The sequence below is a fragment of the Vanacampus margaritifer genome, chromosome 2, assembly GCF_051991255.1.
Source record: "Vanacampus margaritifer isolate UIUO_Vmar chromosome 2, RoL_Vmar_1.0, whole genome shotgun sequence".
Lineage (NCBI taxonomy): Eukaryota > Metazoa > Chordata > Actinopteri > Syngnathiformes > Syngnathidae > Vanacampus > Vanacampus margaritifer.
The window spans coordinates 31,178,997-31,204,403 of NC_135433.1; the positions used below are offsets into that span (position 1 = coordinate 31,178,997).

At 42.5% G+C, this 25,407-nt stretch overlaps 3 protein-coding genes across 15 annotated transcripts in view; 2 read left to right on the forward strand and 1 right to left on the reverse strand.

Annotated features, from left to right (window-relative positions):
• The first annotated feature begins 265 nt into the window (after positions 1–265).
• On the forward strand, positions 266–10,612 carry ankrd33bb (ankyrin repeat domain 33Bb). The gene is made up of 5 exons (XM_077556421.1): positions 266–1,320; positions 3,309–3,438; positions 6,389–6,529; positions 6,638–6,801; positions 9,307–10,612. Exons 1-5 carry the CDS (start codon positions 853–855, stop codon positions 9,952–9,954), a joined length of 1,551 nt encoding a protein of 516 aa, XP_077412547.1. The 5' UTR covers positions 266–852; the 3' UTR covers positions 9,955–10,612.
• Positions 10,613–14,890: 4,278 nt separating this feature from the next.
• On the forward strand, positions 14,891–15,796 carry LOC144043074 (coiled-coil domain-containing protein 42 like-2-like). The gene has a single exon (XM_077556314.1). It carries the CDS (start codon positions 14,891–14,893, stop codon positions 15,794–15,796), a length of 906 nt encoding a protein of 301 aa, XP_077412440.1.
• Positions 15,797–20,184: 4,388 nt separating this feature from the next.
• The window catches only part of ctnnd2b (catenin (cadherin-associated protein), delta 2b), a 144,575-nt gene continuing 139,352 nt past the window's right edge, over positions 20,185–25,407 (reverse strand). For all 13 annotated transcript variants that reach the window (XM_077556413.1, XM_077556417.1, XM_077556411.1 and 10 more), the window contains 3 exons: positions 24,591–24,719; positions 24,250–24,326; positions 20,185–23,801 (listed from right to left, as the gene is read on the reverse strand). In XM_077556413.1, the coding sequence (XP_077412539.1) occupies positions 23,538–23,801; positions 24,250–24,326; positions 24,591–24,719 (470 nt within the window). In that variant the 3' untranslated portion in view covers positions 20,185–23,537. The remainder of the gene's footprint in view (positions 23,802–24,249; positions 24,327–24,590; positions 24,720–25,407) is intronic.

A 25,407-nucleotide genomic window follows, 5' to 3' on the forward strand; every position in this document is an offset into this window, starting at 1 on the left:
TTCCCCTCTGTTGTAAAACTGTCCCCTGAATGTAATCTGGGATGCAATACGTGTGTTTGTTTGTTTTGATAAAGTGTCCGTGCTACTGTTTCCAACATTCAAGTAAAGTCACATGGGTGAAAAATCCAATTTACAGCCACAGTCAGTGTTCAGTGTAGCTGCTTTCATACAAAAATTTCAGAATGGGGTGGTGGGGGGGTTCAGGGGGCTGTACTGTTACTCTAGGGTGAAAAATTATGTATGGTATTGAAATAATAATTGGCCAATACTCATCTTAGATGGCGGAATCCGACTTTTCATGCAGAGCCCCAACTGACTGGGTGAAGGGCTAAAGCGGGTGAGGGAGCAACTAAAGGGATTATTGTGCACCAGTTGGGGAGGAAATCTCTTCCCCACTGCTGACTGTTCTCAAAATAAGTCCAGCGTTTCTCCATAAGGAGAGCTGTTGGCGTCCACTTTGAATATATCTTCCCAAGATGATTGTGTTCGGCATTTACAAAGAGACAGCGTCACGTTTTCTGACTGCTGGAAAATAATTTTATACATGGATGCTATCTGATGCTGTGACAGAACAGTGCGGGTTGGTGTTTTCCAAGGTGGACATGGACAGCAACCTTTAGGAATTCATGGGAGACTTTTGGGATTTTTTAACTCTCTGGAGCGACTGTGAACCACCATTTCAATTTGAGGATATTAAAAGACACCGACTCGCAAGAGCATTGGCTTGATCATGACTTCTGGTCACCAAAATGTATTCAAGAGAATATTTTTGAATCGCCTCTAGGTCATTGTAGAGATGTACTGGTATTCCACTGTAATTCAAACAAGTCGGTGGGGGAAGGGTAGGATTAAATGGTTTTAATAACAGAGAAAGAAGGTGAAGCTGGAAAACTTCAGGAGAATGGAGTTGCCAGACGAATGGGACCAGGCAGAATTTCTATGGACACACCTGTCATGTCCTTCACCGAGGTCGACAAGGACTGCGAAGATGGTGAGGAATCGGGAGAACATGAGGAGGCCGAAGCTGATTACAGTCGGAATTACTGGGAGGATGAGGACGAAATCTACCAGGAGTTTGAGGAATTGGACTTCGAGGCTCTTTCGGATAACTCAGACATAAGGAGCATTGTGTCTGACGATTCTTTCTACCCGCTTGACTCTTCCGTGGGAGCTAACGGTCTACGCTTGCCGTATCGCGAGAGCCCAGAGCCAATATCCTTCTTTAAGGCCTGCTGCAATAACAACACCATCATCGTCAAGATCATGATCAGACAAGGACTGACTGAGGAGGAAGTGCAGGAGACAGACCGGAACAGAAGAGTAAGAGCGCCCTAAACAAAAAGTTCTGTCGAGATTTTCGTTTGTGTGTGGTGACATTGCAATACAGAAATATGATGGCATCCAATTGACATGTGGGTCAGAGCATTAGGTTAATCCCCCAAGTAGCAGATGGGGAGTGTCCACTGCGAAGTGACACATTGAGAAGCAGCTTGGCATTGGGCTCAGCTGTTAACAGGCTTGCTAAGTCACCGACCTGATCCCTGCGAACAGGATAACACACCGATATTGCTGCGAGATCGCTCACACATTTGGGATTAATAAGAAAACAACGACTATGCACAATATTATGTCATTCAGAATTGATGGCTTGAAAGAAAATGATTGCATCAGCAAATGTAGTTTGTTACTTTAAATATACAAAAGTTCGGTAGAACTAAAAACACTTAATGAAACTTTATGATGGTTTGGTTAAAAATCAGTCATCTTTCATGGTCATTGGTTAACAAAGGCATAATGCAAACTTTAATCTTCCTCCCTTCTCTTGTCATCTTAAATAGGAAGTCAACCCCCAATTTTTTATTACGACAATATGTTCTGCAAGTATGTGCCTCCACTACTCTAAACACGGCTTTCTGATTAATATTGCGGCTGTGGAATATGAGTTAAGCAACAAAATCCAGCCATTTTTGTCCATCTCGAGGTAGCCATTTTGCCACTTCCTGTCGACTGAAAATGACGTCACAGTTGCTCAGGTGTCAGGTCAAGGTTCAGCTTCAGGAAACAGGTGAGCCGTAATTGGTCGTTTCCTGAGCCCTGAGCAACTGTGATGTCGTTTTCAGTTGACAACAAGTGACAAAATGGCTGCCCCCTCAGATGAATAAAAATGGGGGGGATTTTGCTGTTAGCTCATATTCCACAAACACGATTAATCAAAATAGCGAATTTAGACTTGTGGGGCTGCATAGAAAATATTGTAAATACTTTTTTGTTGTTTTTGACTTCCTCTTTAAAACTACTTATTGATACTGGAACTTCCCTTTCTTTTATATTAACGTCACCAAAACTGAAGTCTTGTGAGATTTGCTGAGACTGACACACATGCTTTTTAGACCTCCACCAAATCCAGCCAAACTTTCATGCTGTATGCAAACCCATTTTTTTTTTAGTACTATAAAGCCATCCTGCTATATGACGAGTAAGAAAAACAAAAACAACAAAAATGTTATTTTATTTGTCTTACATCACATGACACAGTTTTAATCATGTATGTCATTTTAATATTCACTGCCATGGAGTTGATCCTTTGGTCTACTTGTAGCTAAGTGTAGTCTTACAAATGAGCAAAGATCAATGAATTAAAACAAAACAAAACCTGTCTGACCTTGTCATCATAGCATTAGAAAGTGTGCCCAACCTGAGTATCTTTGGCCCAATTCTATTTACAGTATAAGTTCTTTATTGTCAATATTTGTATGTAAACACTTTTAGGCCAAGAATAATAGAATAGCTTAAAACAAAAATGTACGGTGTTCACTGAGCATGCATTGTTGTGCTGGGTGATGGCATTCTTTTGCCGCTGAACAAGCTAATTTATTTAGCACTGTGTGCAACCTCAAAATGTCATAGCTACTATATATCGGCAGATCTTGTATATTCTACTATAAGGTGCTTTTTATCAACCTTAAACATTTCTTGACAATAAGATGTTATATGTGACCACTATAGTCTAAACATGACGTTCTGATTAATATTCATTCGTGGAATATGAGTTATGAAGCAAAATCCAGCCGTTTTCATCCATCTCAAGGGGCGGCCATTTTGCCACTTGCTGTTGACTGAGGATGACATCACTGTTGCTCAGGCAACGTCCAATCACAGCTCACCTGTTTTCTGAAGCTGCGCTGTGATTGGTTGTTACCTGAGCAACATCTTCAGTCGACAACAAGTGGCAAAATGGCCGCCCTCTAAGACGGATAAAAATGGCTAGATTTTGTCTAATTTTAACCAAACTCATCTTTGTGTTTTAGTCTGCACTGATTGTAGCGTGTTACTATGGCTATGTGGACGTGGTCATCGCTCTTGCGCAGTGTCCTTACATTGATGTCAACTGGCAGGATAATGAGGGGAACACTGCCCTTATTACAGCAGCACAAGCAGGTAAACACAACACTTCATGATCACGGTTAAGATAATCATCATTGTCATCAATAACACCAACATGCACCACATTTTTTTTTTTTTAATCCTTTGTTAACATGCTAATTGTCACGTTTCGATTTTGTATGGGTTAAGGTTTTGTTTATTTTGGTGTGTTTGTTGTGTCTTTCTGTGATTGGTGTTTGTCTTGTGTTTCTGAGTCTCTTATGTCTGATTACGTCCACCTGTGTGCCTATTCCCTTCCTAGTGTGTTTGACCAATCGGTGCCGTCTTCCTATTGTGTTCCTCAGGTGTGTCTCATTAGTGTTGGTGTATTTAGCCTGTTGTGTTTGTCCAGTCGGTGTGGGATCATTGTTCCCGTCTAGTCGTGTCAAGCTAAGCCTCGTCACAGTTAAGTCGTCTTTGTTTCAGTCTAGTTGTCTACGTCTTCACAGTCTAATCGTCCTGGTCACAGTTAAGTGCTCCACGTCCAGCCAAGCTTCCCAAGTTCTGCCAAGTCAAGCCAGTCCCGTCACGGCCAACCAGCCTCCTCTCGCCCAGTCCCGTCCCGTCCCGGCCAACCAGCCTCCTCTTGCCCAGTCCCGTCCCGTCATGGCCAACCAGCCTCCTCTTGCCCAGTCCCGTCCCGGCCAACCAGCCTCCTCTCGCCCAGTCCCGTCCCGTCCCGGCCAACCAGCCTCCTCTCGCTCAGTCCCGTCATGCCCAAGCAGCCTCCTCCCGCCCAGTCCCGTCACGGCCAACCAGCCTCCTCTCGCCCAGTCCCGTCCCGTCCCGTCCCGGCCAACCAGCCTCCTCTTGCCCAGTCCCGTCCCGGCCAACCAGCCTCCTCTCGCTCAGTCCCGTCATGCCCAAGCAGCCTCCTCTCGCCCAGTCCCGTTCCGTCCCGGCCAACCAGCCTCCTCTCGCCCAGTCCCGTCATGCCCAAGCAGCCTCCTCTCGCCCAGTCCCGTCGTGGCCAACCAGCCTCCTCTCGCCCAGTCCCGTCCCGTCATGGCCAACCAGCCTCCTCTTGCCCAGTCCCGTCCCGGCCAACCAGCCTCCTCTCGCCCAGTCCCGTCCCGTCCCGGCCAACCAGCCTCCTCTTGCCCAGTCCCGTCCCGTCATGGCCAACCAGCCTCCTCTTGCCCAGTCCCGTCCCGGCCAACCAGCCTCCTCTCGCCCAGTCCCGGCCAACCAGCCTCCTCTCGCTCAGTCCCGTCATGCCCAAGCAGCCTCCTCCCGCCCAGTCCCGTCCCGTCCCGGCCAACCAGCCTCCTCTCGCCCAGTCCCGTCCCGTCCCGGCCAACCAACCTCCTCTCGCTCAGTCCCGTCATGCCCAACCAGCCTCCTCTCGCCCAGTCCCGTCACGGCCAACCAGCCTCCTCTCGCCCAGTCCCGTCCCGTCCCGTCCCGGCCAACCAGCCTCCTCTTGCCCAGTCCCGTCCCGGCCAACCAGCCTCCTCTCGCTCAGTCCCGTCATGCCCAAGCAGCCTCCTCTCGCCCAGTCCCGTTCCGTCCCGGCCAACCAGCCTCCTCTCGCCCAGTCCCGTCGTGGCCAACCAGCCTCCTCTCGCCCTTTTTTCGGGGGTAGTATATTTAAGGGGATGAATGCACTGCAGCCATTGTTCTTTCCAATGTTACTTAATGAGGGCAGGGAAATTAAGACAAATCAAGAAATCCTGTTGGTAATTACCTAGGTAATTGGAAATTAAGTGTCCTGTTAATGTCCAAACTGTAGATAGACAGTATATCTTTAAAAAAGCCATTCTTAGTGCACTAACAGGCGTAGATTATTACTGTTTGATAGTCCAAGATGTCTTTTGTGCAGATTATCAATCATACCTTTTGAATAAGTTACTTATCATTGGAAAAACATGCTGCTCATACTAATTTTAAAGGATTTAAAAATAACATGATGAATGCTTTCATCTTTTCTCAATCCATGAAGGAATTTTTATGTGCATTCATCTCTGACATGACTATTTCCCTCCCTTTACTCATGCATTATTTAAAGAAGAGCACTTTATTGCAGAGGATTGAGTCTGAGGCTTTCAAACGTGCTTGTCTTTAAGAATGAGACGTGATATGCTGTATGGTGCTTGCATTTTCAATAGTCACATTTGCCAAAGCAAGAGATTCCATAAAGATGCAGTCTGCGTAACAGGAATGGCGCCTTGGCCTCTCATCTGCTAACAATGATGAATGGCTCACTTGGGTCTGCGACATACTCATTTTCTGCTTCATTAAAACTGTTATTGATCCCCATTCATGACGAAGGAAAGCAACACCACAGGTGAGCTGGGAATAAAAAGAAAAGTTTCTTTAAAGCTCATCACAGATGATGAAAGGTGTCCACATAGGTTTAGAACTAAAGGCTCTATTTAAAGGATAAGTCAACCCTGAATTTTTGGGGGGAAATTAATATCTTCTATCCAGCCTCCCTAGTCTAAATATGGTATTCTGGTTAATGTTGTGTTTGTAGAATATGAGTTAAGCAGATGCCATTTTGCCACTTGATGTTGACTGAAGATGACATCACAGTTGCTCAGGTCTCGGGTAACAACCAATCACAGCTCAGCTTCAGAAAACAGGTGAGCTGTGATTGGTTGTAGCCTGAGCCCTGAGAAACATTGATGTCATCTTCAGTCGACAGCAAGGGGTAAAATGGCCGCCCCCTGAGATGGATAAAAACGGCTGGAATCTGCTTCATAACTCAATAAACTCATATGCCACAAATGTAATATTAATCAGAATGTCATGTTTAGATTAGTGAGGTCACATATAACATATTATTGTCAAGAAATGTTTAAGGTTGACTTCCACTTTTCCGCTTTTGATTGTGCTCTTAAGTGAAAGCAGCATCAGCAGCATCTCTGTCATTGTCACAAGGCAACACTTTTGATTGTCGCCATTTCAATATTTTGTACTCTGACATAGCAAGCACCAAATACTACGTTTCTGTTGTGTGCAGGTCACGTGTTCATCTCTCACTACCTGCTGAACTACTTCCCCGGGCTGGACCTTGAGAGGAGGAACTGTCACGGTTTCACAGCTTTAATGAAGGCTGCAATGCAGGGTCGGGCCGACACTTGTCGAGCGCTCATGCTGGCTGGTAAACTACAAGTACTACTGCAATGTAAACACAACATGCCTCTTTTGAAGATGCATGCAGAATCAATGCAGGTAGCGTTAGTGTACAAGTTGATGTTACTATTTCCAGGAGGTGACATGCAAGCCAGGGATAATGGCCGCCGGATGACGCCACGGGAGTGGGCTCTCTTCACTGGTCGCTATGAGACGGCTTACCTGATGTATCAGGTGATGATGAAGCCGTGTGCCGAGCAGTTCTGTGACTCCTTCAACCTGGAGTGGCCCTTGCTGGAGGTGAGAATTGTTGTTTAGTTGTTACATGGCCAAATGTGAGGAGCTGTCAACATTCACGCATTGCGCAAGATGGCCGACATGCGCATTAATGCTAAATTAAATGCTGTCTTGGTTGACTGTTCAACAGCGCCATTCAACGCACTCCCCATTATCCAAACTTTTTTGCTCGGTCCCGACAGCTATTGGAAGCTGGCCGTGCCATTTACCTGGCGCTGGTCATGCATTGTAACATTGGAAATATACCGCTAAAAAGCTCAGCCTTCCCATGATTCTTATATATAAAACCAGGAAGTACTCCTAGTTCTGGTCAATGACTCCTACACAAGTCCGACCTGCTACTGATTAGATGGGGCTGTAAATGAGAACACAAACATCAATTTAAAAGTAAATAGGAAGGAAATTAACAGTTAAATTACCTTTTAAAGAGGAAGTTAACCTTAAACATTTCTTGACAATAATATGTTATATGTGACCTCACTAGTGTAAGCATGACATTCTGACTAAAATTACATTTGTGGAATAGGAATTATGAAGCAAAATCCAGCCGTTTTTATTCATCACAGGGGGCGACCATTTTGCCACATCACTGTTACTCATGGCTCAGGCCAATAACAGATCACCTGTTTTCTGAAGCTGTGCTGTGATTGGTTGTTACCTGAGACCTGAGCAACATTGATGTCATCTTTAGTTGACAGCAAGTGGCAAAATGGCTGCCCCCCTGGGATGGATAAAAACGGCTGGATTTTTCTGCTTAACTCATATTCCACTAATACTACGTTCAGACCAACAGGCGGGGAGGCGTTTCCGGCGTCGTGACTGCATTGTAGGGCGATGGTGCTCCGGGCGGCGCGTTTGGGATGTTTCCGGTGAGCATTTCGCTACTTCGCCCATTTCGCAGGCTTTGGCTGAATTTAATTTTTGACGCCGTCGTGTCAGCGATAGCCAATCGGTGTCGAGTCCACGTCGCCAAATACGTCACACAGCAGGCAAAACACAGGAAGTGGTTGTGTGCAGAACGTGTAGCATAGCAGTGGAGGATAGCTTGATCATCGCGGTTTGCAGACACCCGGAGCTGTACGACACGGCGAGCTACGTGTACCAGGACCGGGCCAAAAAGAAGATTGCTTGGAGGAAGAAGCATAGAGGTCGGCTTATCTGGTGAGTTTGTTTATTTAATTCTCAAAGTGTGAAGCAAGTTAGCAATGCTACACTAAAGTTAGCACCACCTACCGAAGCGGAAAGCTGTCCTGTTCCTCCGTTGCGGCGCTGAGCGAAACAAATTCCATTGAGAACAAACACGTGCGAGACCAGCGTACCGTCGCAATTTTTTCGGTTCGGTCTGAATGTAGCATAACACAATATTAATCAGAATACCTAATTTAGACCAGTGGGGCTGCATAGGACATATTATTGTCAAAAATCAATTTTGGGGGGTTGACTTAGCCCTTTTATGGATTTTATCGTATGAATCGCTATGACAACTTTGTGATTGGCATACACGTGACAAAATATGAGACCTGTGTATTAGCGGGACAAAACAATGAGGTTTGCAAAATCTGTCGGGATGCGGGACCCAAAGCTCAAAAACGGGACTGTCCCAACCAAACGGGATGTCTGATCAGTGGTCACCCAAACATAAGCACACAATTAAGCTATCAACCAATGTTAGCAAACCTACAGTAATTTCAATCTCGCAGAGGTACAGTAAGACATAAAACTTGAAAGTCTTTTTAGGTCTAGTCTGAGAGTTATGCTGCGGTACCCGATAATTCTTTGTTTGGTAGCTTTGAGTAATTACAGCAAATTAACTTTGAAGAGCTTGACTCTGAACTGCACAATGCACATCAACGCGGAATACGGAAGTGCTACGTTGCTGCTTAAATGGAGTCTGAGCTGCTCTTTTGTCAGATGAAAGGATATTCAACTCTGGGCGCTGGAATGCTAGCTACTCCCCACCATGTTGCATTGTCCAACATGTAACAAGAGGCAAAATGTGCCCCCACTAATCTAAACACAGTATTTTGATTAATATTTTGTTTGTGGAATATGAATTAAGCAGAAAAATCCACCTGCTTTTATTCATTTCAGGGGGTGGCCATTTTGGAAAATGGCATCACAGTGTCCAAGGGCGCAAGTAACAACGACCAATCACGGCTCACCTGTTTTCTGGATTTGGTTATATGACGTTGGCAAGGTGAGCCCTTGGGCACTGTGATGTAATTTTCAGTCGACAGCAAGTGGAAAAATGGAAGGCCCCTGAGATAGAAGAACTGAAAATGGTCATTTGGCAGAATAAGGTCACATTTAACTATTTTAATCAAAAGCATCTTAAAATGTTACATTTTATCATCGGACCCCTTTCTGGTAGCAGCAAGCAAAACCATGTCAGGTTAGCAAGTCCCTTCTAGCATGACCTACATTTTTTTTTTTTAATCTCCCAAGAAGACAATTAAGTTCTTCCTTGAAACGAGAGGTTTTTTTTTTTGTATTCTTTGTCTTCTGTAGGATCTGGTTGCCAAGGCTGAAGAGCCAAAGTCCTGCTGGAAGCGTACCATCGACCTTCTGTCCTGTTGCCCTTACAGATTTTACCTTAACAACAAGGTGAACCCTGTGGATGACGGTGTTCTAGAGCACATGGTCCGGATCACTACTGGTCTCTGCAGTCCATTTATTGCTTCAGCCTGCCGGACCGTGTGCCCAGGAAGCCCGCCATGCGTTGGCAAACGACGCTACGCCGTGCAGGAAATTCTCAGGAGGCAACGGTTGGCTGAGCTAAAACACCTCGGCCCCGACAGGCTGAACCACTACAAGAGATTTTTCCAGAACTCACGGGTGCTCCTCATCCCCAAGGCCAGGGATCGGCGGGCCAGCCTCCAGCCTCAGCTGCTGGAGGACATGGCCGCTGCATCCACAATGGCCATAAGACGAGCGAGTCTCCTACCGCTTCATTTGCTGAGGAGGAGCAGCGTGCGACCGGGCATTGTGATACCGAAAGTCAGGCTCTGCAAGGCCCCAGCTCCCACTTTTAAACCAGAAAAGCTCAGGCGGAATAAAAACTATAATCAGCTCCAAATCCCAAAGTGGGATTACAAGATAAAGCGGGTAGAGAGAAAGGAGGAGGAGAGACTGTTACCGCCCACAAGACGAAGATGAGACTGCAACCGGACACTGATGGGGTAGCGGTTCACTCGCTTGACTTTTGTGCAGGTAGTGGGTGGAACTTCTACTAACTTTTGCCCAAAGTCAGCTGGGCTCAAGTTGACCCATGATCCCGAACAGGATAAGCAGCTTGGAAAATGGGTGGATGAATGGACTTCCAACTACCAAGTACTGTACACAGTCCTCCGCTGTGGCACTGACATGGCCTTGTTACTACTCAATATATTTACTCAACATATTGACCAAACTTTCTCTGCCTCACTTCCTTACTGTATGATCAATCAGTCCATACAAATTAAAGTGTATAAACATGTTGTTTATTGCCGAATGATAGTTCACATGGTACTTGAACATGGCCATTGTGCACTTAATGGAAATGAAACGCTTCTTCCAACATCTATTGTAGATGCTGAATGTAGAAGAATCCAATGTTTTTTTTTTGTTTTTTTGTAGCTGTTGAGCCCCAAATGATTCATAACGTGGCAAATTTTCTCATTCAACTGGTTTTGTTTTAACTGCAAAAGGAGCATACTGTTTTTAGGATACTTTGATCAACTGGTTGTTTTCACAGGAAATGACACAAAAAGACAAAATATTCTGAGTTTGTTTGATACGTTGAGATATTAATTAAATATATTTTTCTTGTCTTTATTATGATTGTTTTTTTACTTTTGAAAATATTTATTTATTCCCCTCCATGAGCCATCACCTTATCGTGGTGGAGGGGTTTGCGTGTCCCAATAATCCTAGGAGCTATGTTGTCTGGGGCTTTATTCCCCTGGCAGGGTCACCCATGGCAAACAGGTCCTCACTGACCTCTTATGCTGAGTATGAATATTGGATTTAGTATTCCCTTGCCCGGACACGTGCCACCGGGGCCCTCCTCTGGAACCAGACCTGGAGGCGGGGCTCAAAGGCGAGGGTGTGGTGGCCGGGCCTTCACCCATGGGGCCCGGCCGGGCATGGCCCGAAGAAGCAACCCTCGCCACCTTTAGGAGGAGCCAAAGGGGTCGGGTGCCTAGCGAGCTGGGTGGGAACTTTGCCGGTCCAATATCTGGCTACAGAAGCTAGCTCTTGGGACACCTCTCTGGCGGGAAAAGAGCCCGAGCTGGTGTATGAGGCAGAGAAATTCCGACTAGATATAGTCGGACTCCAACATATGGCTTGGGCTCTGGTACCAATCCTCTCGAGAGGGGTTGGACTCTCTTCCACTCTGGAGTTGCGGATGGTGAGAAGCGCAGAGCAGGTGTGGGCATACTTATTGCCCCCCAGCTTGATGCCTGTACGTTGGGGTTCACCCCAGTAGACAAGAGGGTAGCCTCCTTCGGGTTGGAGGACGGGTCCTGACTGTTGTTTGTGCATACGCACTAAACAGCAGTTCAGAGTCCCCAACCTTTTTGGAGTCCTTCGAGGGTGTGCTGGAGAGCTCGTTTTGCTGAGAGCTGGAGGGGCTTGATTGGGAGGAACGGCCCCCCGATCAGAACCCGAATGGTGTTCTGTTGGACTTCTTTGCTTGTCACGGATTGTCCATAACGAACACCATGTTCAAACATAGGGGTGTCCATATGTGCAGTTGGCACCAGGACACACTAGGCCGCAGTTCGATGATCGGCTTTGTAGTCGTATTATCGGTCGCATCTTTTGAAGAGAGATCATCAGGGAGGGACTCGGAGTAGAGCCGCTGCTCCTCCACGTAGAGAGGAGCCAATTGAGGTGGCTCGGGCATCTGGTTTGGATGCCTCTTGGACGCCTCTCTGGAGAGGTGTTCCGGGCATGTCCCACCTGCGGGAGGGTCGGGGACGATCCAGGACACGCTGAAGAGACTATGTCTCTCGGCTGGCCTGGGAGCGTCTCGGGATATCGCCGGAGGAGCTGGTTGAAGTGGCTGGGGAAAGGGAAGTCTAGGCTTCCCTGCTAAAGCTGCTACCGCGATCAGACCTGGATAAGCGGTAGTAAATGGATCTTTCTTTCTTTCTTTCTTTTTATTTAACTTTTGGACTTTACAAAAAAATGCTATCCGAATTAAATTAATTGAGACCACAATGAACATTTAAAATGAAAACAGAGTGAGATGATCTTTTCACTTATTGTCACATGAAAACTAACTGTGCTGAAATATGACTTAAAAAATGAGTTCCATCGAGTTGCCTTGGCCAAAGTGTAAGCATGAGGCTTAAATGGCGATTTTGTAGTGTTTTGATTTTGAAAAAGGAATTTGAGTGATCTCAATATAATGGTAAACATTCAATTAATTTTATCTTAATTGCATTATTATTATTATTATTATTATTAGCTATTAGATATTGGATAGTACGAGTACTCAACCCTTGAGCAGTCACTGATACTGATACCATGTACCAATGCCACTCGTACTTTTTATACATAAAATTTCCCCCAAAAAACAAACACAGATCATTTTAAAGAAAGGCCTATGCATCCCTATACCACATTTGTCCTTAAAATTGCATGACATTAATGGCAGTTTTCTATTCTTCTAATTTCTACTTTCTAATTATAAAATGGCCACAAGAGCAGGGCTGGACTTGCCATCTGGTATACAGGGCAGATGCCCGGTGGGCCAGCCTCTTTTAGGGCAATGCAGTGCTTTTTAATGATTATTTTCCTACATTTTATCCCAAGAGTCTGGCCCACAATTTAGAGGGACCAGTCTGTTAGTCCATTTCTAATATAAATAGCAAACATCAATAAACATTGGTGGCAGAAGTACATGTTAGTCAAGAGTTGGGCCGGGCCAGTCCAGGCCAGCGGGCCTAAATCAAAATGCCAGTGGCAATTTTTTTTCGGCCCCATACCAATACCTTGAATCGGCTCTCGCCGATTAATATTATTCATTGATTTCATTTTTTCAGTATCGTATACAGAAAGCGAAATTAACTAAATATTCAGACACATAACCTCATTATTTATGTAAATATAATCATAAATCTGTTGGTTTCCCTTTACTTCCAAGTGTAAGCTCGTCCACGTTTCTCGTGTCATTATCCAACCCATTCCACTTAATCATGTCGAAAACGGCCTTATTAGTAATAATCCAGTCCATGTTTTCACTGCGTCGTCGATTGCGACCATGCTTGCAGTTGAACATGCCTCTGTCAGCCAAGTGTTACATTATAAATACTGTATGCCAACTATGAGCAGCACTGAGGAAAATAAACTGTAATTAATTACTTATATGATCAGAAATCAATTTTCCTGCTTGTTTGCTTGCTCCTAACCTGCCGGTAATAGAGTCCATTGACTATCACGGCCGAGAAAGGGAGTCATGATGGAGATAAGGAAGGAAGTTTCTGAAGAAGAAAGTAAGTCTTCATCACTGTCTGCTGACAGTAACAATTACGGTACAGAAAGTCCCATGCTATATTGTCTACTAATTACTCTACAATGCATGTGAAGTTCCTGCCTGATATACAGATGAAGCGGGTTTTTAGAGGGAACTTTATACTTGAATTCACACTAAAGCAAAAAGATCATTCACTTATGGTTATCGTCAGTGGATGATGATAACAATATCATTGACGATACTAATCCTCCACCCATTGTAGGAAGCAGCACGAGGAGTAGAGAAAGCAAGTGTGGAGCGATACCTACTGGACACGTGAGTGTAAACGAGTTCAGTTAACAAGAAAAAAAAAATTGTGAAGCTGACAGTGAGAGTCTAAAAATCATATAAAACTCAATATGGATTTAATATTCTGAATATGAAACATGTCAGTCAAGGTGCATCATTTAATTTAACCTGAGAGTAATGAACAGAAAGTGGAGATATTTAAAACAAATTTAAGGCACATGTCCACAAAGAAACTCGGTCTGCTTTACATATCTAAAAGTACAATATTTTAAAGAAACCCCCCCTCAAAAGAACACCTACAAAGTACAGAAATCAACGTTTAAATTTTAGAGATTACTAAAATTATGAAATAAAATATACAGTGTAAGAAAAAAATGGGGTTAAAAACTTTGAAAGATCTCAATCATAGGTATGGTGAAAAGCATAGTTTTTAACCTAAAAAAAAAAATCATACTTAAATATTACTTTCTTATTTAATTTAGAAGTCATTGAGTAATATTTTCCTTCTAGTCACATATGGACCGAAATGTAACATGTGACTTCAGAAGTATTTGGGAGCAAACAGTTACTGTGCTTTGAGCCAAATTCATGTCATTTGCCTCTCTGTTGATCAGTTAATAATTAACTCAATGTATCTTAATTAATTGAAAATGATAGACTCACTTTATGACAACACAGTTACCTTTTTTAATGCAGTTTTTCGTACACTGTAGACAATGTGTACACACACACACACACATATATATATATATATATATGTGTTTGTGTACCATATTAAAATACTGACGGAAATAACACTTCAAGTCTAACGATGACTTTAACTTTGATTGTATTCCTTTTATATCTGTCCATCTGTGCGTCTCCGAGGGCAGGGGCGGGTGAACTCGGTCCTCGAGGGCCTGCAGGTTTTCGAGGTTTCCCTCTTCCAACACAAGCTGATTCTAATCAACAGGATCGTTATCAGCTTGCTGATGAGCTGATCACATATCAGCTGTGTTGGACCCCCCCACCCCCTTTCCATGTAACCTAGTGCCGCCCCTGGTCGAGTGTAAACTTTGTGTGTCTTGTGTGAATGCTGGCGTAAACCCCATGAATGCCTGTGATGATGTCACCTCTTTGAGTCATAATTATGATGTAATAAGGTGTGTATGATTATTTAGAGGAGTGCCAAATAGTGCGTACGCACCAAAACATCAGCGTGGAAAAAAGGGATGACATATTGGTATGTGTCTCACATCTCTGATTCACTGTAGATCCTATCTTTAGTAACTGATACAGCATACTATGGTGGCGTATACGCAATAATTGTGGCGTACTCAGTAATCCACTTAATTAGGTGTAATGTCCAAAAAGACCGCCAAGGTGAAAGCAAAGCCCGCTCAAGGAAACACTCAACAGATTCGGCAGAAGGCAAAGTCTAAAGACTGGGCTAAATGGGACGCCATTTATATTGAAATCTTGATACGGCGGGAGGAGAAAGATCTTGAGGCGCAGTCCGAGCAACTCCTTGAGCAGTTGGAGAGTTTGAAAGCACGAGAAAATGAGTTGCGGCGGGAAATAGGTGAAGTTGAGGAGCTCTTCTTAAGCAGGGCTCCGTTTCTTGCGGATGAAATTGTTGACCAAGCCTCAGACAAAGCGGACAATGAGGAGAAAGAGGCGCTTAAAAAGGAGGCCAGGATAAAGGATCTGATGGTAGAATGCACGGAGCTGAGGGAGATTAAACAGGAGCGCCTGAATGTGATGCACCAGCACAATATTTATCAGCAGTTCATGCAGAAACTGGTTGAGATGACTTCATTTGAAGACGAGGAGGCTCTAACGGATCACATCGAGAGTCTTCACAGTGTGGAAGATCAGCTGTCGCAGAGGGAGGGCGAAGCTTACGAGCAGACCAACCAGCAGAGGAAAACACAGATCGCTTTGCAAAAACAGTACGAGTTGGAAAGACAGGAGCTCGACATGGAGCTCACCAAGCTCATGCCGGAATTGTTTGAATCCAAAATCAAAGTGGAGTTTTGGTTCAAAGAGTGGAAACGCATCGAGGAGACCGCATCGAGGAAACTGAACCTGCTGGCACAGATCAAGATGTCCATCCTCAGCCTCTATGAGATGATCGGTGGGAAGGTATGCGATAAGCAGGGGGTGGCTCTCAATGAGACGGAGAAACAGCTGGAAAATATCCACACTTTCATGCTAGACCACTTTGAAATCCTGAAAGAATTTGAAGCAAACATCAAAGAAAACTAAAACTCTCACACACTTTGAAAAACACTTTTCGTGACTTTGACCTGAATTACAATTGCAATGCTTGTAGTAGGGCACAGTAAGAGTTTGGACTCAGGACTTGGGAAGTTAGGATGCAAAACGTGTACATGAACCCGACCGCAAATGACAATGACAACACACGGATACTCTTCTCGGGAGTTCAAAGCAAGATTTTCACCATGCTGCAAGATGATGCCGACAAGGAAGGTTTCCTATCATGGGAAATAAATACAGTAGATCCTGACTGTGGATATGTTTCTAAAATAATGCTACACTATTTATTTAGTAGTGATCCAGTGCCTATTGTATGATACAATCATGTGTATGTTCTATCGTATGTGAATGGAAAAAGACGGATTGCAGGGATGACAACGATTAGCGATTAGCTGTATTGATGGAATTATAGTACATAATTATATATAATATAAATATAATTACATAATTTGTTTCACTTCACAAATAAACGTGTTGTCTGCGGCATAGACTGGCCATTCAAGCTGCACTACCTGACTCGTGTCAGATTTAACAACTTTGTTTTTGAAAGTGAGGTTATCTTGTGTGTTGTTGTGCATGCCGCAAACCTGGTTTACAACCAGTGAGGCCCGAGGCGAGGCCACCTCGTTAAGCCGTTATCACCAAAGGACTTCCAAAGATGATTCGTTTTGGATTCAAGGATTATGTTTTGGTTTGCAATCTAACTCATTCACTGCCATTCATTTGAACTATTTCTATTATTTAAAAAAAAAATAATCCCCACTTTTGTTAAGAGTATGAAAACCTAGAATTTTTTTTATTGTACATTTAGAGTTAACTAGTGAAGTCATGCAATTAATTACAATAAGAAAATTTAATCGCTTGACGCCCCTAATTTTTTATAAGCTTTTTTTTTTAATCGTGTCAGGTGATTAAATGTTTTTAATTGTAATTAATCGCATGACTTCAATAGCTAACTGACGATTGATTGCAAATGTTATATATGTTCTAAATGTACACTAAATAAAATCTAGATTTTCATACTTTTGTTAACAAAAGTGGGAAAAAATGTTAAATAGAAATAGTTCAAATGAATTTTTGACGTCTATAGCCGTCAATGGCAGCGAATGAGTTAAATTCAAGAGACACATCTGTGTAGTCTATCTTCGTCTGAAGCAATATTATTCTGATTAATATTGCATTTGGGGATTAAGCAGCAAAATCCATCCCTATGTATTCATCACTGGTGGTGGCCATTTTGACATACTAAAAAAGACATCACCGTGCTTATAAGGGCTCATCTTTCAAATATCACATGACCAAACCCAGAAAACAGGTGAGCCACGATTGGTCGTTACCTGAGCACTTCTTCATGTATTTTTCCGTATGACCTGTTGTTTAGAAATAAACACAAAAATCAAACAAAACCAGTACTAATAAACTGTTGACATTGTAGGACTTTTAAGTGATCTTCCTTTCATTATTTCAAGCGTGAGTTATAAACTTAAGACGTTTTCTACACCTGCAGAATATTTTTAGCAATGAAGAGCTGAACCTGTATATTGGCTCGCAGACATCAGACGGAACATCCGAGTTCACTGGAGACCAATTGTGTAAATCACCCGAAGGTGTCCCAGGGTGAACCCATCCTCTTTCCGAATGTCAGCTGGGACTGGTGCCAGCCCACAGTGTCTCCGAGGCTAAACCTGCACCTTCATCTGTTCCCAAATTAACGCAGCTTCTAGTTTGGCAGAACAACTCATAGAACAATGTCAATGTCACAGCTTAGCAAATATTTGACTGGCCACCTGGTGCACTTATGATTTGCTTCATTCACATTAGTTATGTTCATGAAAACGTTCTGAGGGCTGACAAGTTGACAACACTTTATTTTTATTTTTATTGTGTTGTACAGGTCATGGGTCACACTATATTGTTAGAAAAGATTTTCAACTGATTTATTTTGGTCTTTTTATAGAAACCAATTTAGAAGGTGGTGGTGGTTGGATTTTTTTGTAGTATATTATCCACCATACAGGCAAACAGTCATTCACACTAAGGCAGGGGTGAAAGTGGCTAGAATTTTTTGCCGGACCTCCTTGACATAAAGGTCGCTGTGCAGCCAGAATGTTTTATTTTTATTTTTATGATGTGCAAAATACCGACGTGCACACATCGACGTGACTCGTCAGATACACAGGGAACGGAGCCGGTGGACAGAACTCCGCGGAATAACTAAATAATAGATACAGTTGGAAACGGATTATGCTACACAAGCACACTGGAACAATTCAGAAGCACTTTATGCTATGTTCACACTAAAACGGGGGGAAGCGTTTTGCATCCCCTGCCGTGGGATATTATAACTTTTAGCACAGAAAAGTAGAGATTCTTCCAAAAGGTTCCTTGTAAACAGTTACTTGAACTTCTAACATCTGGAACAAAACAGAAAAACAGTAATATTCAGTCTTCTGAGTTTTTTCTATGTATATCTGAAATTTCCTACTGCGTGTGTGGTCATGAATGCAGCGCAAGTGCTTGCTTTTCTTTTGCTTCTCCGCGATAAATACTTTTTTCATGTTTCAAAACAAAGCCTTCATGTATGTTTTTCTATATTTATTGGAAAAACATGCGTTGTACCCACAGGAGGGGATACATCTTTTTACAGGGGTTTGAAGTGGCTGCCCGTGTTGCACGCAGGTGACAAGATTCAAAACGCAGTATGTGACGTAGTCCATCCCCGAAGCCGATGTGGCACATATTTCAGCCTATCAGTCCGCGAGGCGAAATGCGAAGAAAGTTCAAATTGTTTAACTTTGGCGAATATGCGAATTTTCGCCGCACCGCACCGCGTCTCCAAACGCGTCCTCTGCGCCGCCCGACGCACGCGCCCGTCCACGTGATATGCAATCGCGCCGCTTCACGCTCCCCCCGCTTTTGATGATTTGTTGTGTACGTAAATCTGACGTTATTAGATGTTTTCTTCTTCTTGGGTGGCAGCCTGGCAGGTTGTTTAACATGGGGTTTTGACAGTTGCCATCATATTTTCGGACCGGATTTTTTATTCTTTTTGACCGTGTCGCATTTCCGGACCACTTTCACCCTTAATGACTAAGGGCAATCCAGTCTTAAATCAACCTAATGTGTACGTTTTTGGAATGATGGAGGAAACCGGAGAATCTAATGAGCATGAACATACAAACCCCACACAGTAGGGCTGGAGCCCAAATTTGAACCCCCCAACCTCAGAACTGTGAGGTAGATGTGCTCACCACTCATTTAACTTGCAGTCCTCTAAAATGACAAATTAGGAGGGCGGGGGCAGAAGGGGATTCTTCCACAGGCACGGTGAGTGAATTTGAAATTCCTCCCAGTGGTTGAGGAGGCGCTCATGAGATTACATACGTAAAGTCAAGTTCAGTGCATCCATGTTGGAACATTGCCATCTGGTGGCCTACACATCAGTAACATGATGACCATGTAGATGGGGTGCACCCTGAACTGATGGCTAGCCAATCACATGTAGATAAACACATACCCACCATTGGGCAATTTAACTGACCAAACATAAACGAATAATCACACATGGAGTACTTGTACAGCTGGGATAGGCTCCAGCACCCCTGCGGCACTTGTCAGGAGAATAGACGGATGGATGGATTTTATAGACTATTAGGGGACCTTTTGTACTTTAATTTGTCAATGATTTTTCACTTAGGTTTCATCATTGGATAACTTCAGCCCCAGTTGTAGACAACTAAGTACGGTGGCCTAAAAGGGTTAAAAACTCTCATATAAACAGAGAGTATGCAGTGAGAAGCGCCAGCTCTGAGTTAAGTGAATTTGTGTCAGAACAATTGCATTTTTTTTGCCATGATTGTGTAAAAACAAGAGGGTTTAATCATTTATGCATTTGTAAGTGCAGTCTGAAGGGCATCACATTTTCTTTACTGTTATGTAAAACATGTATATCATTGGGCCACCACCATTTGCTCTGTTAGGTTTCACTGTATCAGCAAATCTGAGGGGAAAACTAAGTAGTTATCGTGTTTAATAATTTTCCCCATACAAGTTTGAGACATTTTGTTCACTGGACTGCCATGAAATTATACTTCTTGGTTGACGTTACTATTATGGCCAAATTTTTTAAATCATCAATAACTTTTTGAAACGAGAACTTCAAGCATGGCCGTTTCAGAGTGGGAGACTTTTACTGTTAGAAAAACAAGGCAGAAATGTTTTTGAAATGATATGAAAATTACTTCTAAAAGTAGATGTGGGAGTTCATGTGTCTGTATCTGCCCGTTAAAGTTGGTAGGTCCTAAATTTGTCATACTGAAATGTGACACTGAAAACAGATGTGGCAACAAACAAACAACTCTCAATTCCCTCTTCAATGGACCATTTATATTTTGGAGCAGTTGCAATCAGTTTGAGGCATATAAAGGTTCACAATTCTCTTTTTAAAACATTGTTTGGTTTGGAAACCACCAACGTCTCTACAAAGTCCTTACTGTTGGTTTGTCTGCCACGGGATCACATTGACATATACAACGTTGTCAAGAATCTGTCAACAAATACAGCGTGTCATTTCCCAGGGCTCTAAGTCTTCTAAAAACAGTTAACAGGGAGAAACGGAGCTTTGTCAAGTTGTACAACCTGATAAAAAAAATAATAATCTAAATCACAATTTTGTTTTAGCTTCATTTGTGACAACATGCACTCAAGTTGAGGTTAATGCCACCGATTAATCAGATTGAGTTTGAGGGAGGGAACAAATTCACATTTGTCATGATTTGCTTTGCGGTAGCTCACACCTCATCATACAGTTTGAAGAATTTTGTATTCATGGATTTTCCGCAAGCCTCGATCTAATCTACTCCACATAGCAACATTAGCACACACACAAGTCGACAATTCAGTGTGTTGACCAGGAAAGTAAAAAGTCCTACATGAAGTCTTTTGCCATAATCTTGCTGCTGTGACATCCACATCTGCACATAAAAAGTAGATATTTATAGAATATATATTCATACTCTATTAACAGTACTCTATGAATAGTCTACCATGAAGTAATCGCAACCCATTTCTCATAAAAGTTTTGTTGTACTAACATTATTTAAGAAGACAGAAATAAACAAATTTTGTACAGTTGTCCTTTCTTTGTTTTAAGCGATTCTTTCATTTTATTTACGTTTTTCTATTTTTATTACGTTTTTTTGTGTGTGTGGTAATTCTCTCTGGTCCCAGTGCAGTTACACAACTTTCATGTCAGTAGTACACACTTTAGAAAAAAACAAAAATAAATCCTAAGATAAAAACAAAGCATTTACAAAGTGGCAACGTTCAAACCACAAGGTTGTCCCAACTAAAATGTTTAACGTGTTCCCTGCCCTCCGCAGTTGGGGCTGGGGTGGCAGAAACCTTGTTTGGCACTATTATGTACACACTTGAGCACTAAAATGAAGGGCTCACTGGCTTTATAAGGGGTGTGGTGGTGTTTCTGGAGAGATGACTGTAAAAGAAAAAGAAAAAAAAAAACAAGAATGTACCAACAGTAGGTTGCTATGGGTTTATGCGAGTCTTCGATCTGCTTATACTTAAGAAATTGTTGCATGGCCATCTTGGTTGTTTTGATATGATCCAGTCTGACATTCGTTCCGTAATTACACCCTTGTTAGTAACGGCAATAGTATTTTAAAATATTTTTTTCAGCTTCAACATAAATCGTTTTTCATCCTATAATTGAATCTGGATGAGATAATATATCTAATACAGTATTGTATCTAATTACCATGATAAGATCTTTACTTGCGAAATTACGAAATTAAAGCGACATCATTTAAAGACAAAATGAGGAGGCAGCAGCTAAAATAAGAATTCCACTGTAGATGTCACTATCTCAATCACAAAAAGTTAGGTCCATTGTTTGTCATAGCCTGGCCATATTTTGAGTTCATTTTTTTTCATTTAACCCTTTATTTAACCAGGTTGGTCTCATTGAGATTAAAAACCGCTTTTTCAAGAGAGACCTGGCCAAGACAGGCAGCAGCAAAAGAACACAAAGTTACAGACAAACAGTAAAGTGGGACAAATGTACAAAGTATAACATTTTGGATGAAAATGATCAATAAAATTGTTCAAACAGTCAAGCTAAAAACATCAACATTGTATGGAAGCGGTTTCCATGTCTTTCAATTTAGATTTAAAAACATTTAAAGACACCAGTTCCTTGAGCTTTAAGTCATTCTTTCAGAAGATTCCAACCTGACGGTGCGAAGTGACACACAAAGGCGACAGACAATACGTAACCATGAAAAATATTCGAAAATTGGGAGAAATATTTTTTTCGCTATTGTAAAAAAAAATTCTTAACTCGCATAGATACATGTAACATATTGCTGAACATAACAGCTTACAATTTTCTACTTGAACTCAAAACCTGGCCAGGCTATCATTTTACGGCTGACTATATGTTCCAGTAGGGTTTTATTTACCTAAAAAAATTAATAAAAAAACACATTATGAATGTATTTATGTTGAATAGCTCCCACTAATGATGGGAAAATGAAGCTTCATGAAGCACTTGCGATATACATATAGATTTTTTTTTTACTCCTCTAGATGATGCTCTGTTTTAAAGATCAAGTCTAGTGCAATGGAAATTGATTACATTTCCACCACATCTTAAAACCAAGTGTGCCATCTAGAGGAGTAAAAAAAAAAAAAAAAAAACTGCTTCAATGAAGCTTCATTTGTCCATCACTCCGCTACTATACTGTATATAAGGCAGTCAATGGAGCATTGTGACCCACTGTAATTTCTGCTTTAATAGGCTTTTTTTTTTTTTTTACCACGTTGTAGAGATGAAACTGTGTGAGTGTTTGGTGTGTGTGTGTGTGTGTGAAAGGGTATAGTGACAGGATAGCGAAGAGGTGAGCTGGGCCCGTGTGGTGCAGGCCTGACACAGGTAATACTGCAATGTACAAATACACAATGCATCGCCAGTAAATGTACAGTGTACATCAAATACTATACAACCAAGAATTTATAAAGTAGAAACACAAACAAAAGAAAAAGCAAAAACAAAAATACGGTTACAAATGACAACGTCCAAAAGCAGTCTTTGCCCGGAGGAGGAGACATCACGCTGAAGCCACAGAGAGAAACGACGTTTGTGTATCAGACGTCCTACATGTCCTACAGCTCTGCTTCTTGTGCTTCACATTACTAAAAGCCATGTTACTATATCACATATGTACAAACGCTTCTCTCAGCTACCCGTGACAACTTCCATGCGCTTTGGCAAATCTTTCATTGTCTTCCCTCTTTGCTCATTCACCTTCAATTGACTTTTTTTTTTCTTGCCACCCATTCGACTCACGTTCTTCATCCAAGGCCCTCCAAGCGCAGCGCGTCTTTAACTTCCAATCTGCCAGACCTTCTAGCAGTTTGCTCACAAACTTAACACAGAAAGAAAACGTCTGTCAGTTTTGTTGTTGGTGTGCATGCACATGCAAGGCCTCTTTTCTGCCGCCCGCTGCTCCTTCTTTGCCTCTTTGCGATCCTCCTCGTCTCAAAGTCTCTGGAAGGAGTTCAGTGCCCGTTCACTTTACATCCTCTCTTGGTCCCGTTCTTGCACTTGGATGTCCTGCTACCTATGATGCTACTTAGGAACTAAAGAACAGGGAGGCGTGTGTCCTTTCCTACTTCATGTTTTAGACTCCTCCCTCGCCCCCGCCTCACCCCCTCAGACCCAGGAGTCCGGAGAGGCCGGATAATGGCTCGTCTCGTAGTTGAGCTCACTGTAGGGCCGAGAGGCTGAGTAGAAGTCTACATAGTTTCCGGTGGACTTCAGGCCCTGCAAGTGCATGTTGAGTTCACCTTGTGGGGGGCGCCCCCCAGCATGAACCTGGTTCTCGTAGAAGGCCTGGTCCTCGTAGTTGCTGCCGTCATTTGGGGGAGGATTTTGGAAAGGCGGGTAGGGCTCTGAAGGCAATCCTTGAGATGAGACCTGTGTCAGAGAAGAAATCAGCAATTTCTTAATAGGAAGGGAGCAATCACATCACCGCCACCATTTTACTGAAAGATTTCCAAAATAGGGACAACAAAGTTTCACTGTGCATCCACCATGTTTTATGGTTTGGTAACAGTGGACTATCTGTGATAAGCAGTGTCGTGTTACATTTTGGAATTAGAGTCAAAAAGTTCAAACTTGATTTGATTGGACCATAAAAAAACATGTCCGGAAAAGCCTACTAGAACATCTGGAATCTATTTTCACTTTGGTTGTATGGTTATTGTGCATTGCTAAAAAACTCATTGATGACCTCTGATGTTTTGACAATATGACTCAATATTGCCGAGGATGTGAACATTTGTAATCAAAGAAAAACATACCGTAGACAAAAAAAAAATCTGTTTTTGTAATAAGTGGTTCTTCCACTGAAATGGATTTGTACCTGATTATACTTCAGGTCGTCAGTCGGTGACACATATGCTCCTCTGTGAAGAGTTGAAGAACCACTGGAGAGTTGACCTGTGGAGACAAAGATTAATAATGCATAACTGCACTGTTAATGTGCACTTACTCAACATGTCTCTTTAGCTTACCGCTATCCTTCATGTATGGTATTGAATTAACATCATAATCAAACTTTATATAGTTATTTTCTATTTTTACCACAGAACAAGGCACTTGGTAAGCCTTTTTTTTAATTTTTTTTTTAAAATCCCATTAATTATCTTCTTCTCATTAATTATCTTGTTTCAGCAAAGTTTGTGAGAACATGATTTTGCCTACCCATGGTGGCATCCTTGCGGGAAGTGTGTTCACCCTTGTTCCCGCGGTAGGTCGCGTTGCCGGTCAGCTCGTAGTCGTTCTTCCTCTCCTTCAAAGCCATCATATCCCTCGGTGACGCTGGCGCACTTGCTGCACAAAAGTGACATGAAGGGACATCTTAAACTAGCATAACACCAATGACTGTCTCGAGGGTAAAGCACATAGGAATTGAGGTTTTAACTCATTTTCTCCTAAAAACTTATTTATATGTTTTTTTTTCAATGTTTTTTTTTTTTTTTGATGAAGCCTCTGACCTACAAAGGTCGCTTAAAGCAATGGTAGTTATTACAAGCAGGTGGCAGCAGAGTATAAGAGATCAATTAGGGCCATGTTGCAACTAGCTCTTTCCCCCACTGTTTTCAACAGCTTTGTGAATAATGATGAAACTTTGCTATATTCTCATGCTAATTGCTGCGAAGCGGAAACAGATACAAATATACTTTTTTTCCTGATGAAAGAAGAGACTCCAATCTTTCTTTTGGTAGGTTCCATGTTTTTATAGCAATATAACACAATATTCTGTGGACCTTGCGAAATCAATCGAAATCCAGTAAAACAGCCGGGAGCAAAGAGGGTTGCTTCAGTGGCTGGGAGGGAATGAGTTAATATCAGAAACATTAACTTACCTTTAAAGAACCAAACTTAGGTCGATATGCCGCTTATGTGTTTATGTGATTCTGTGATTTTGTTCCCCAATCTGATTTGAGGTAAAGTTTAAAGTCTTACCCCACTATTTGTTTTCGGTTATATTATACATTCCCTCTGAGCACTTCATTCT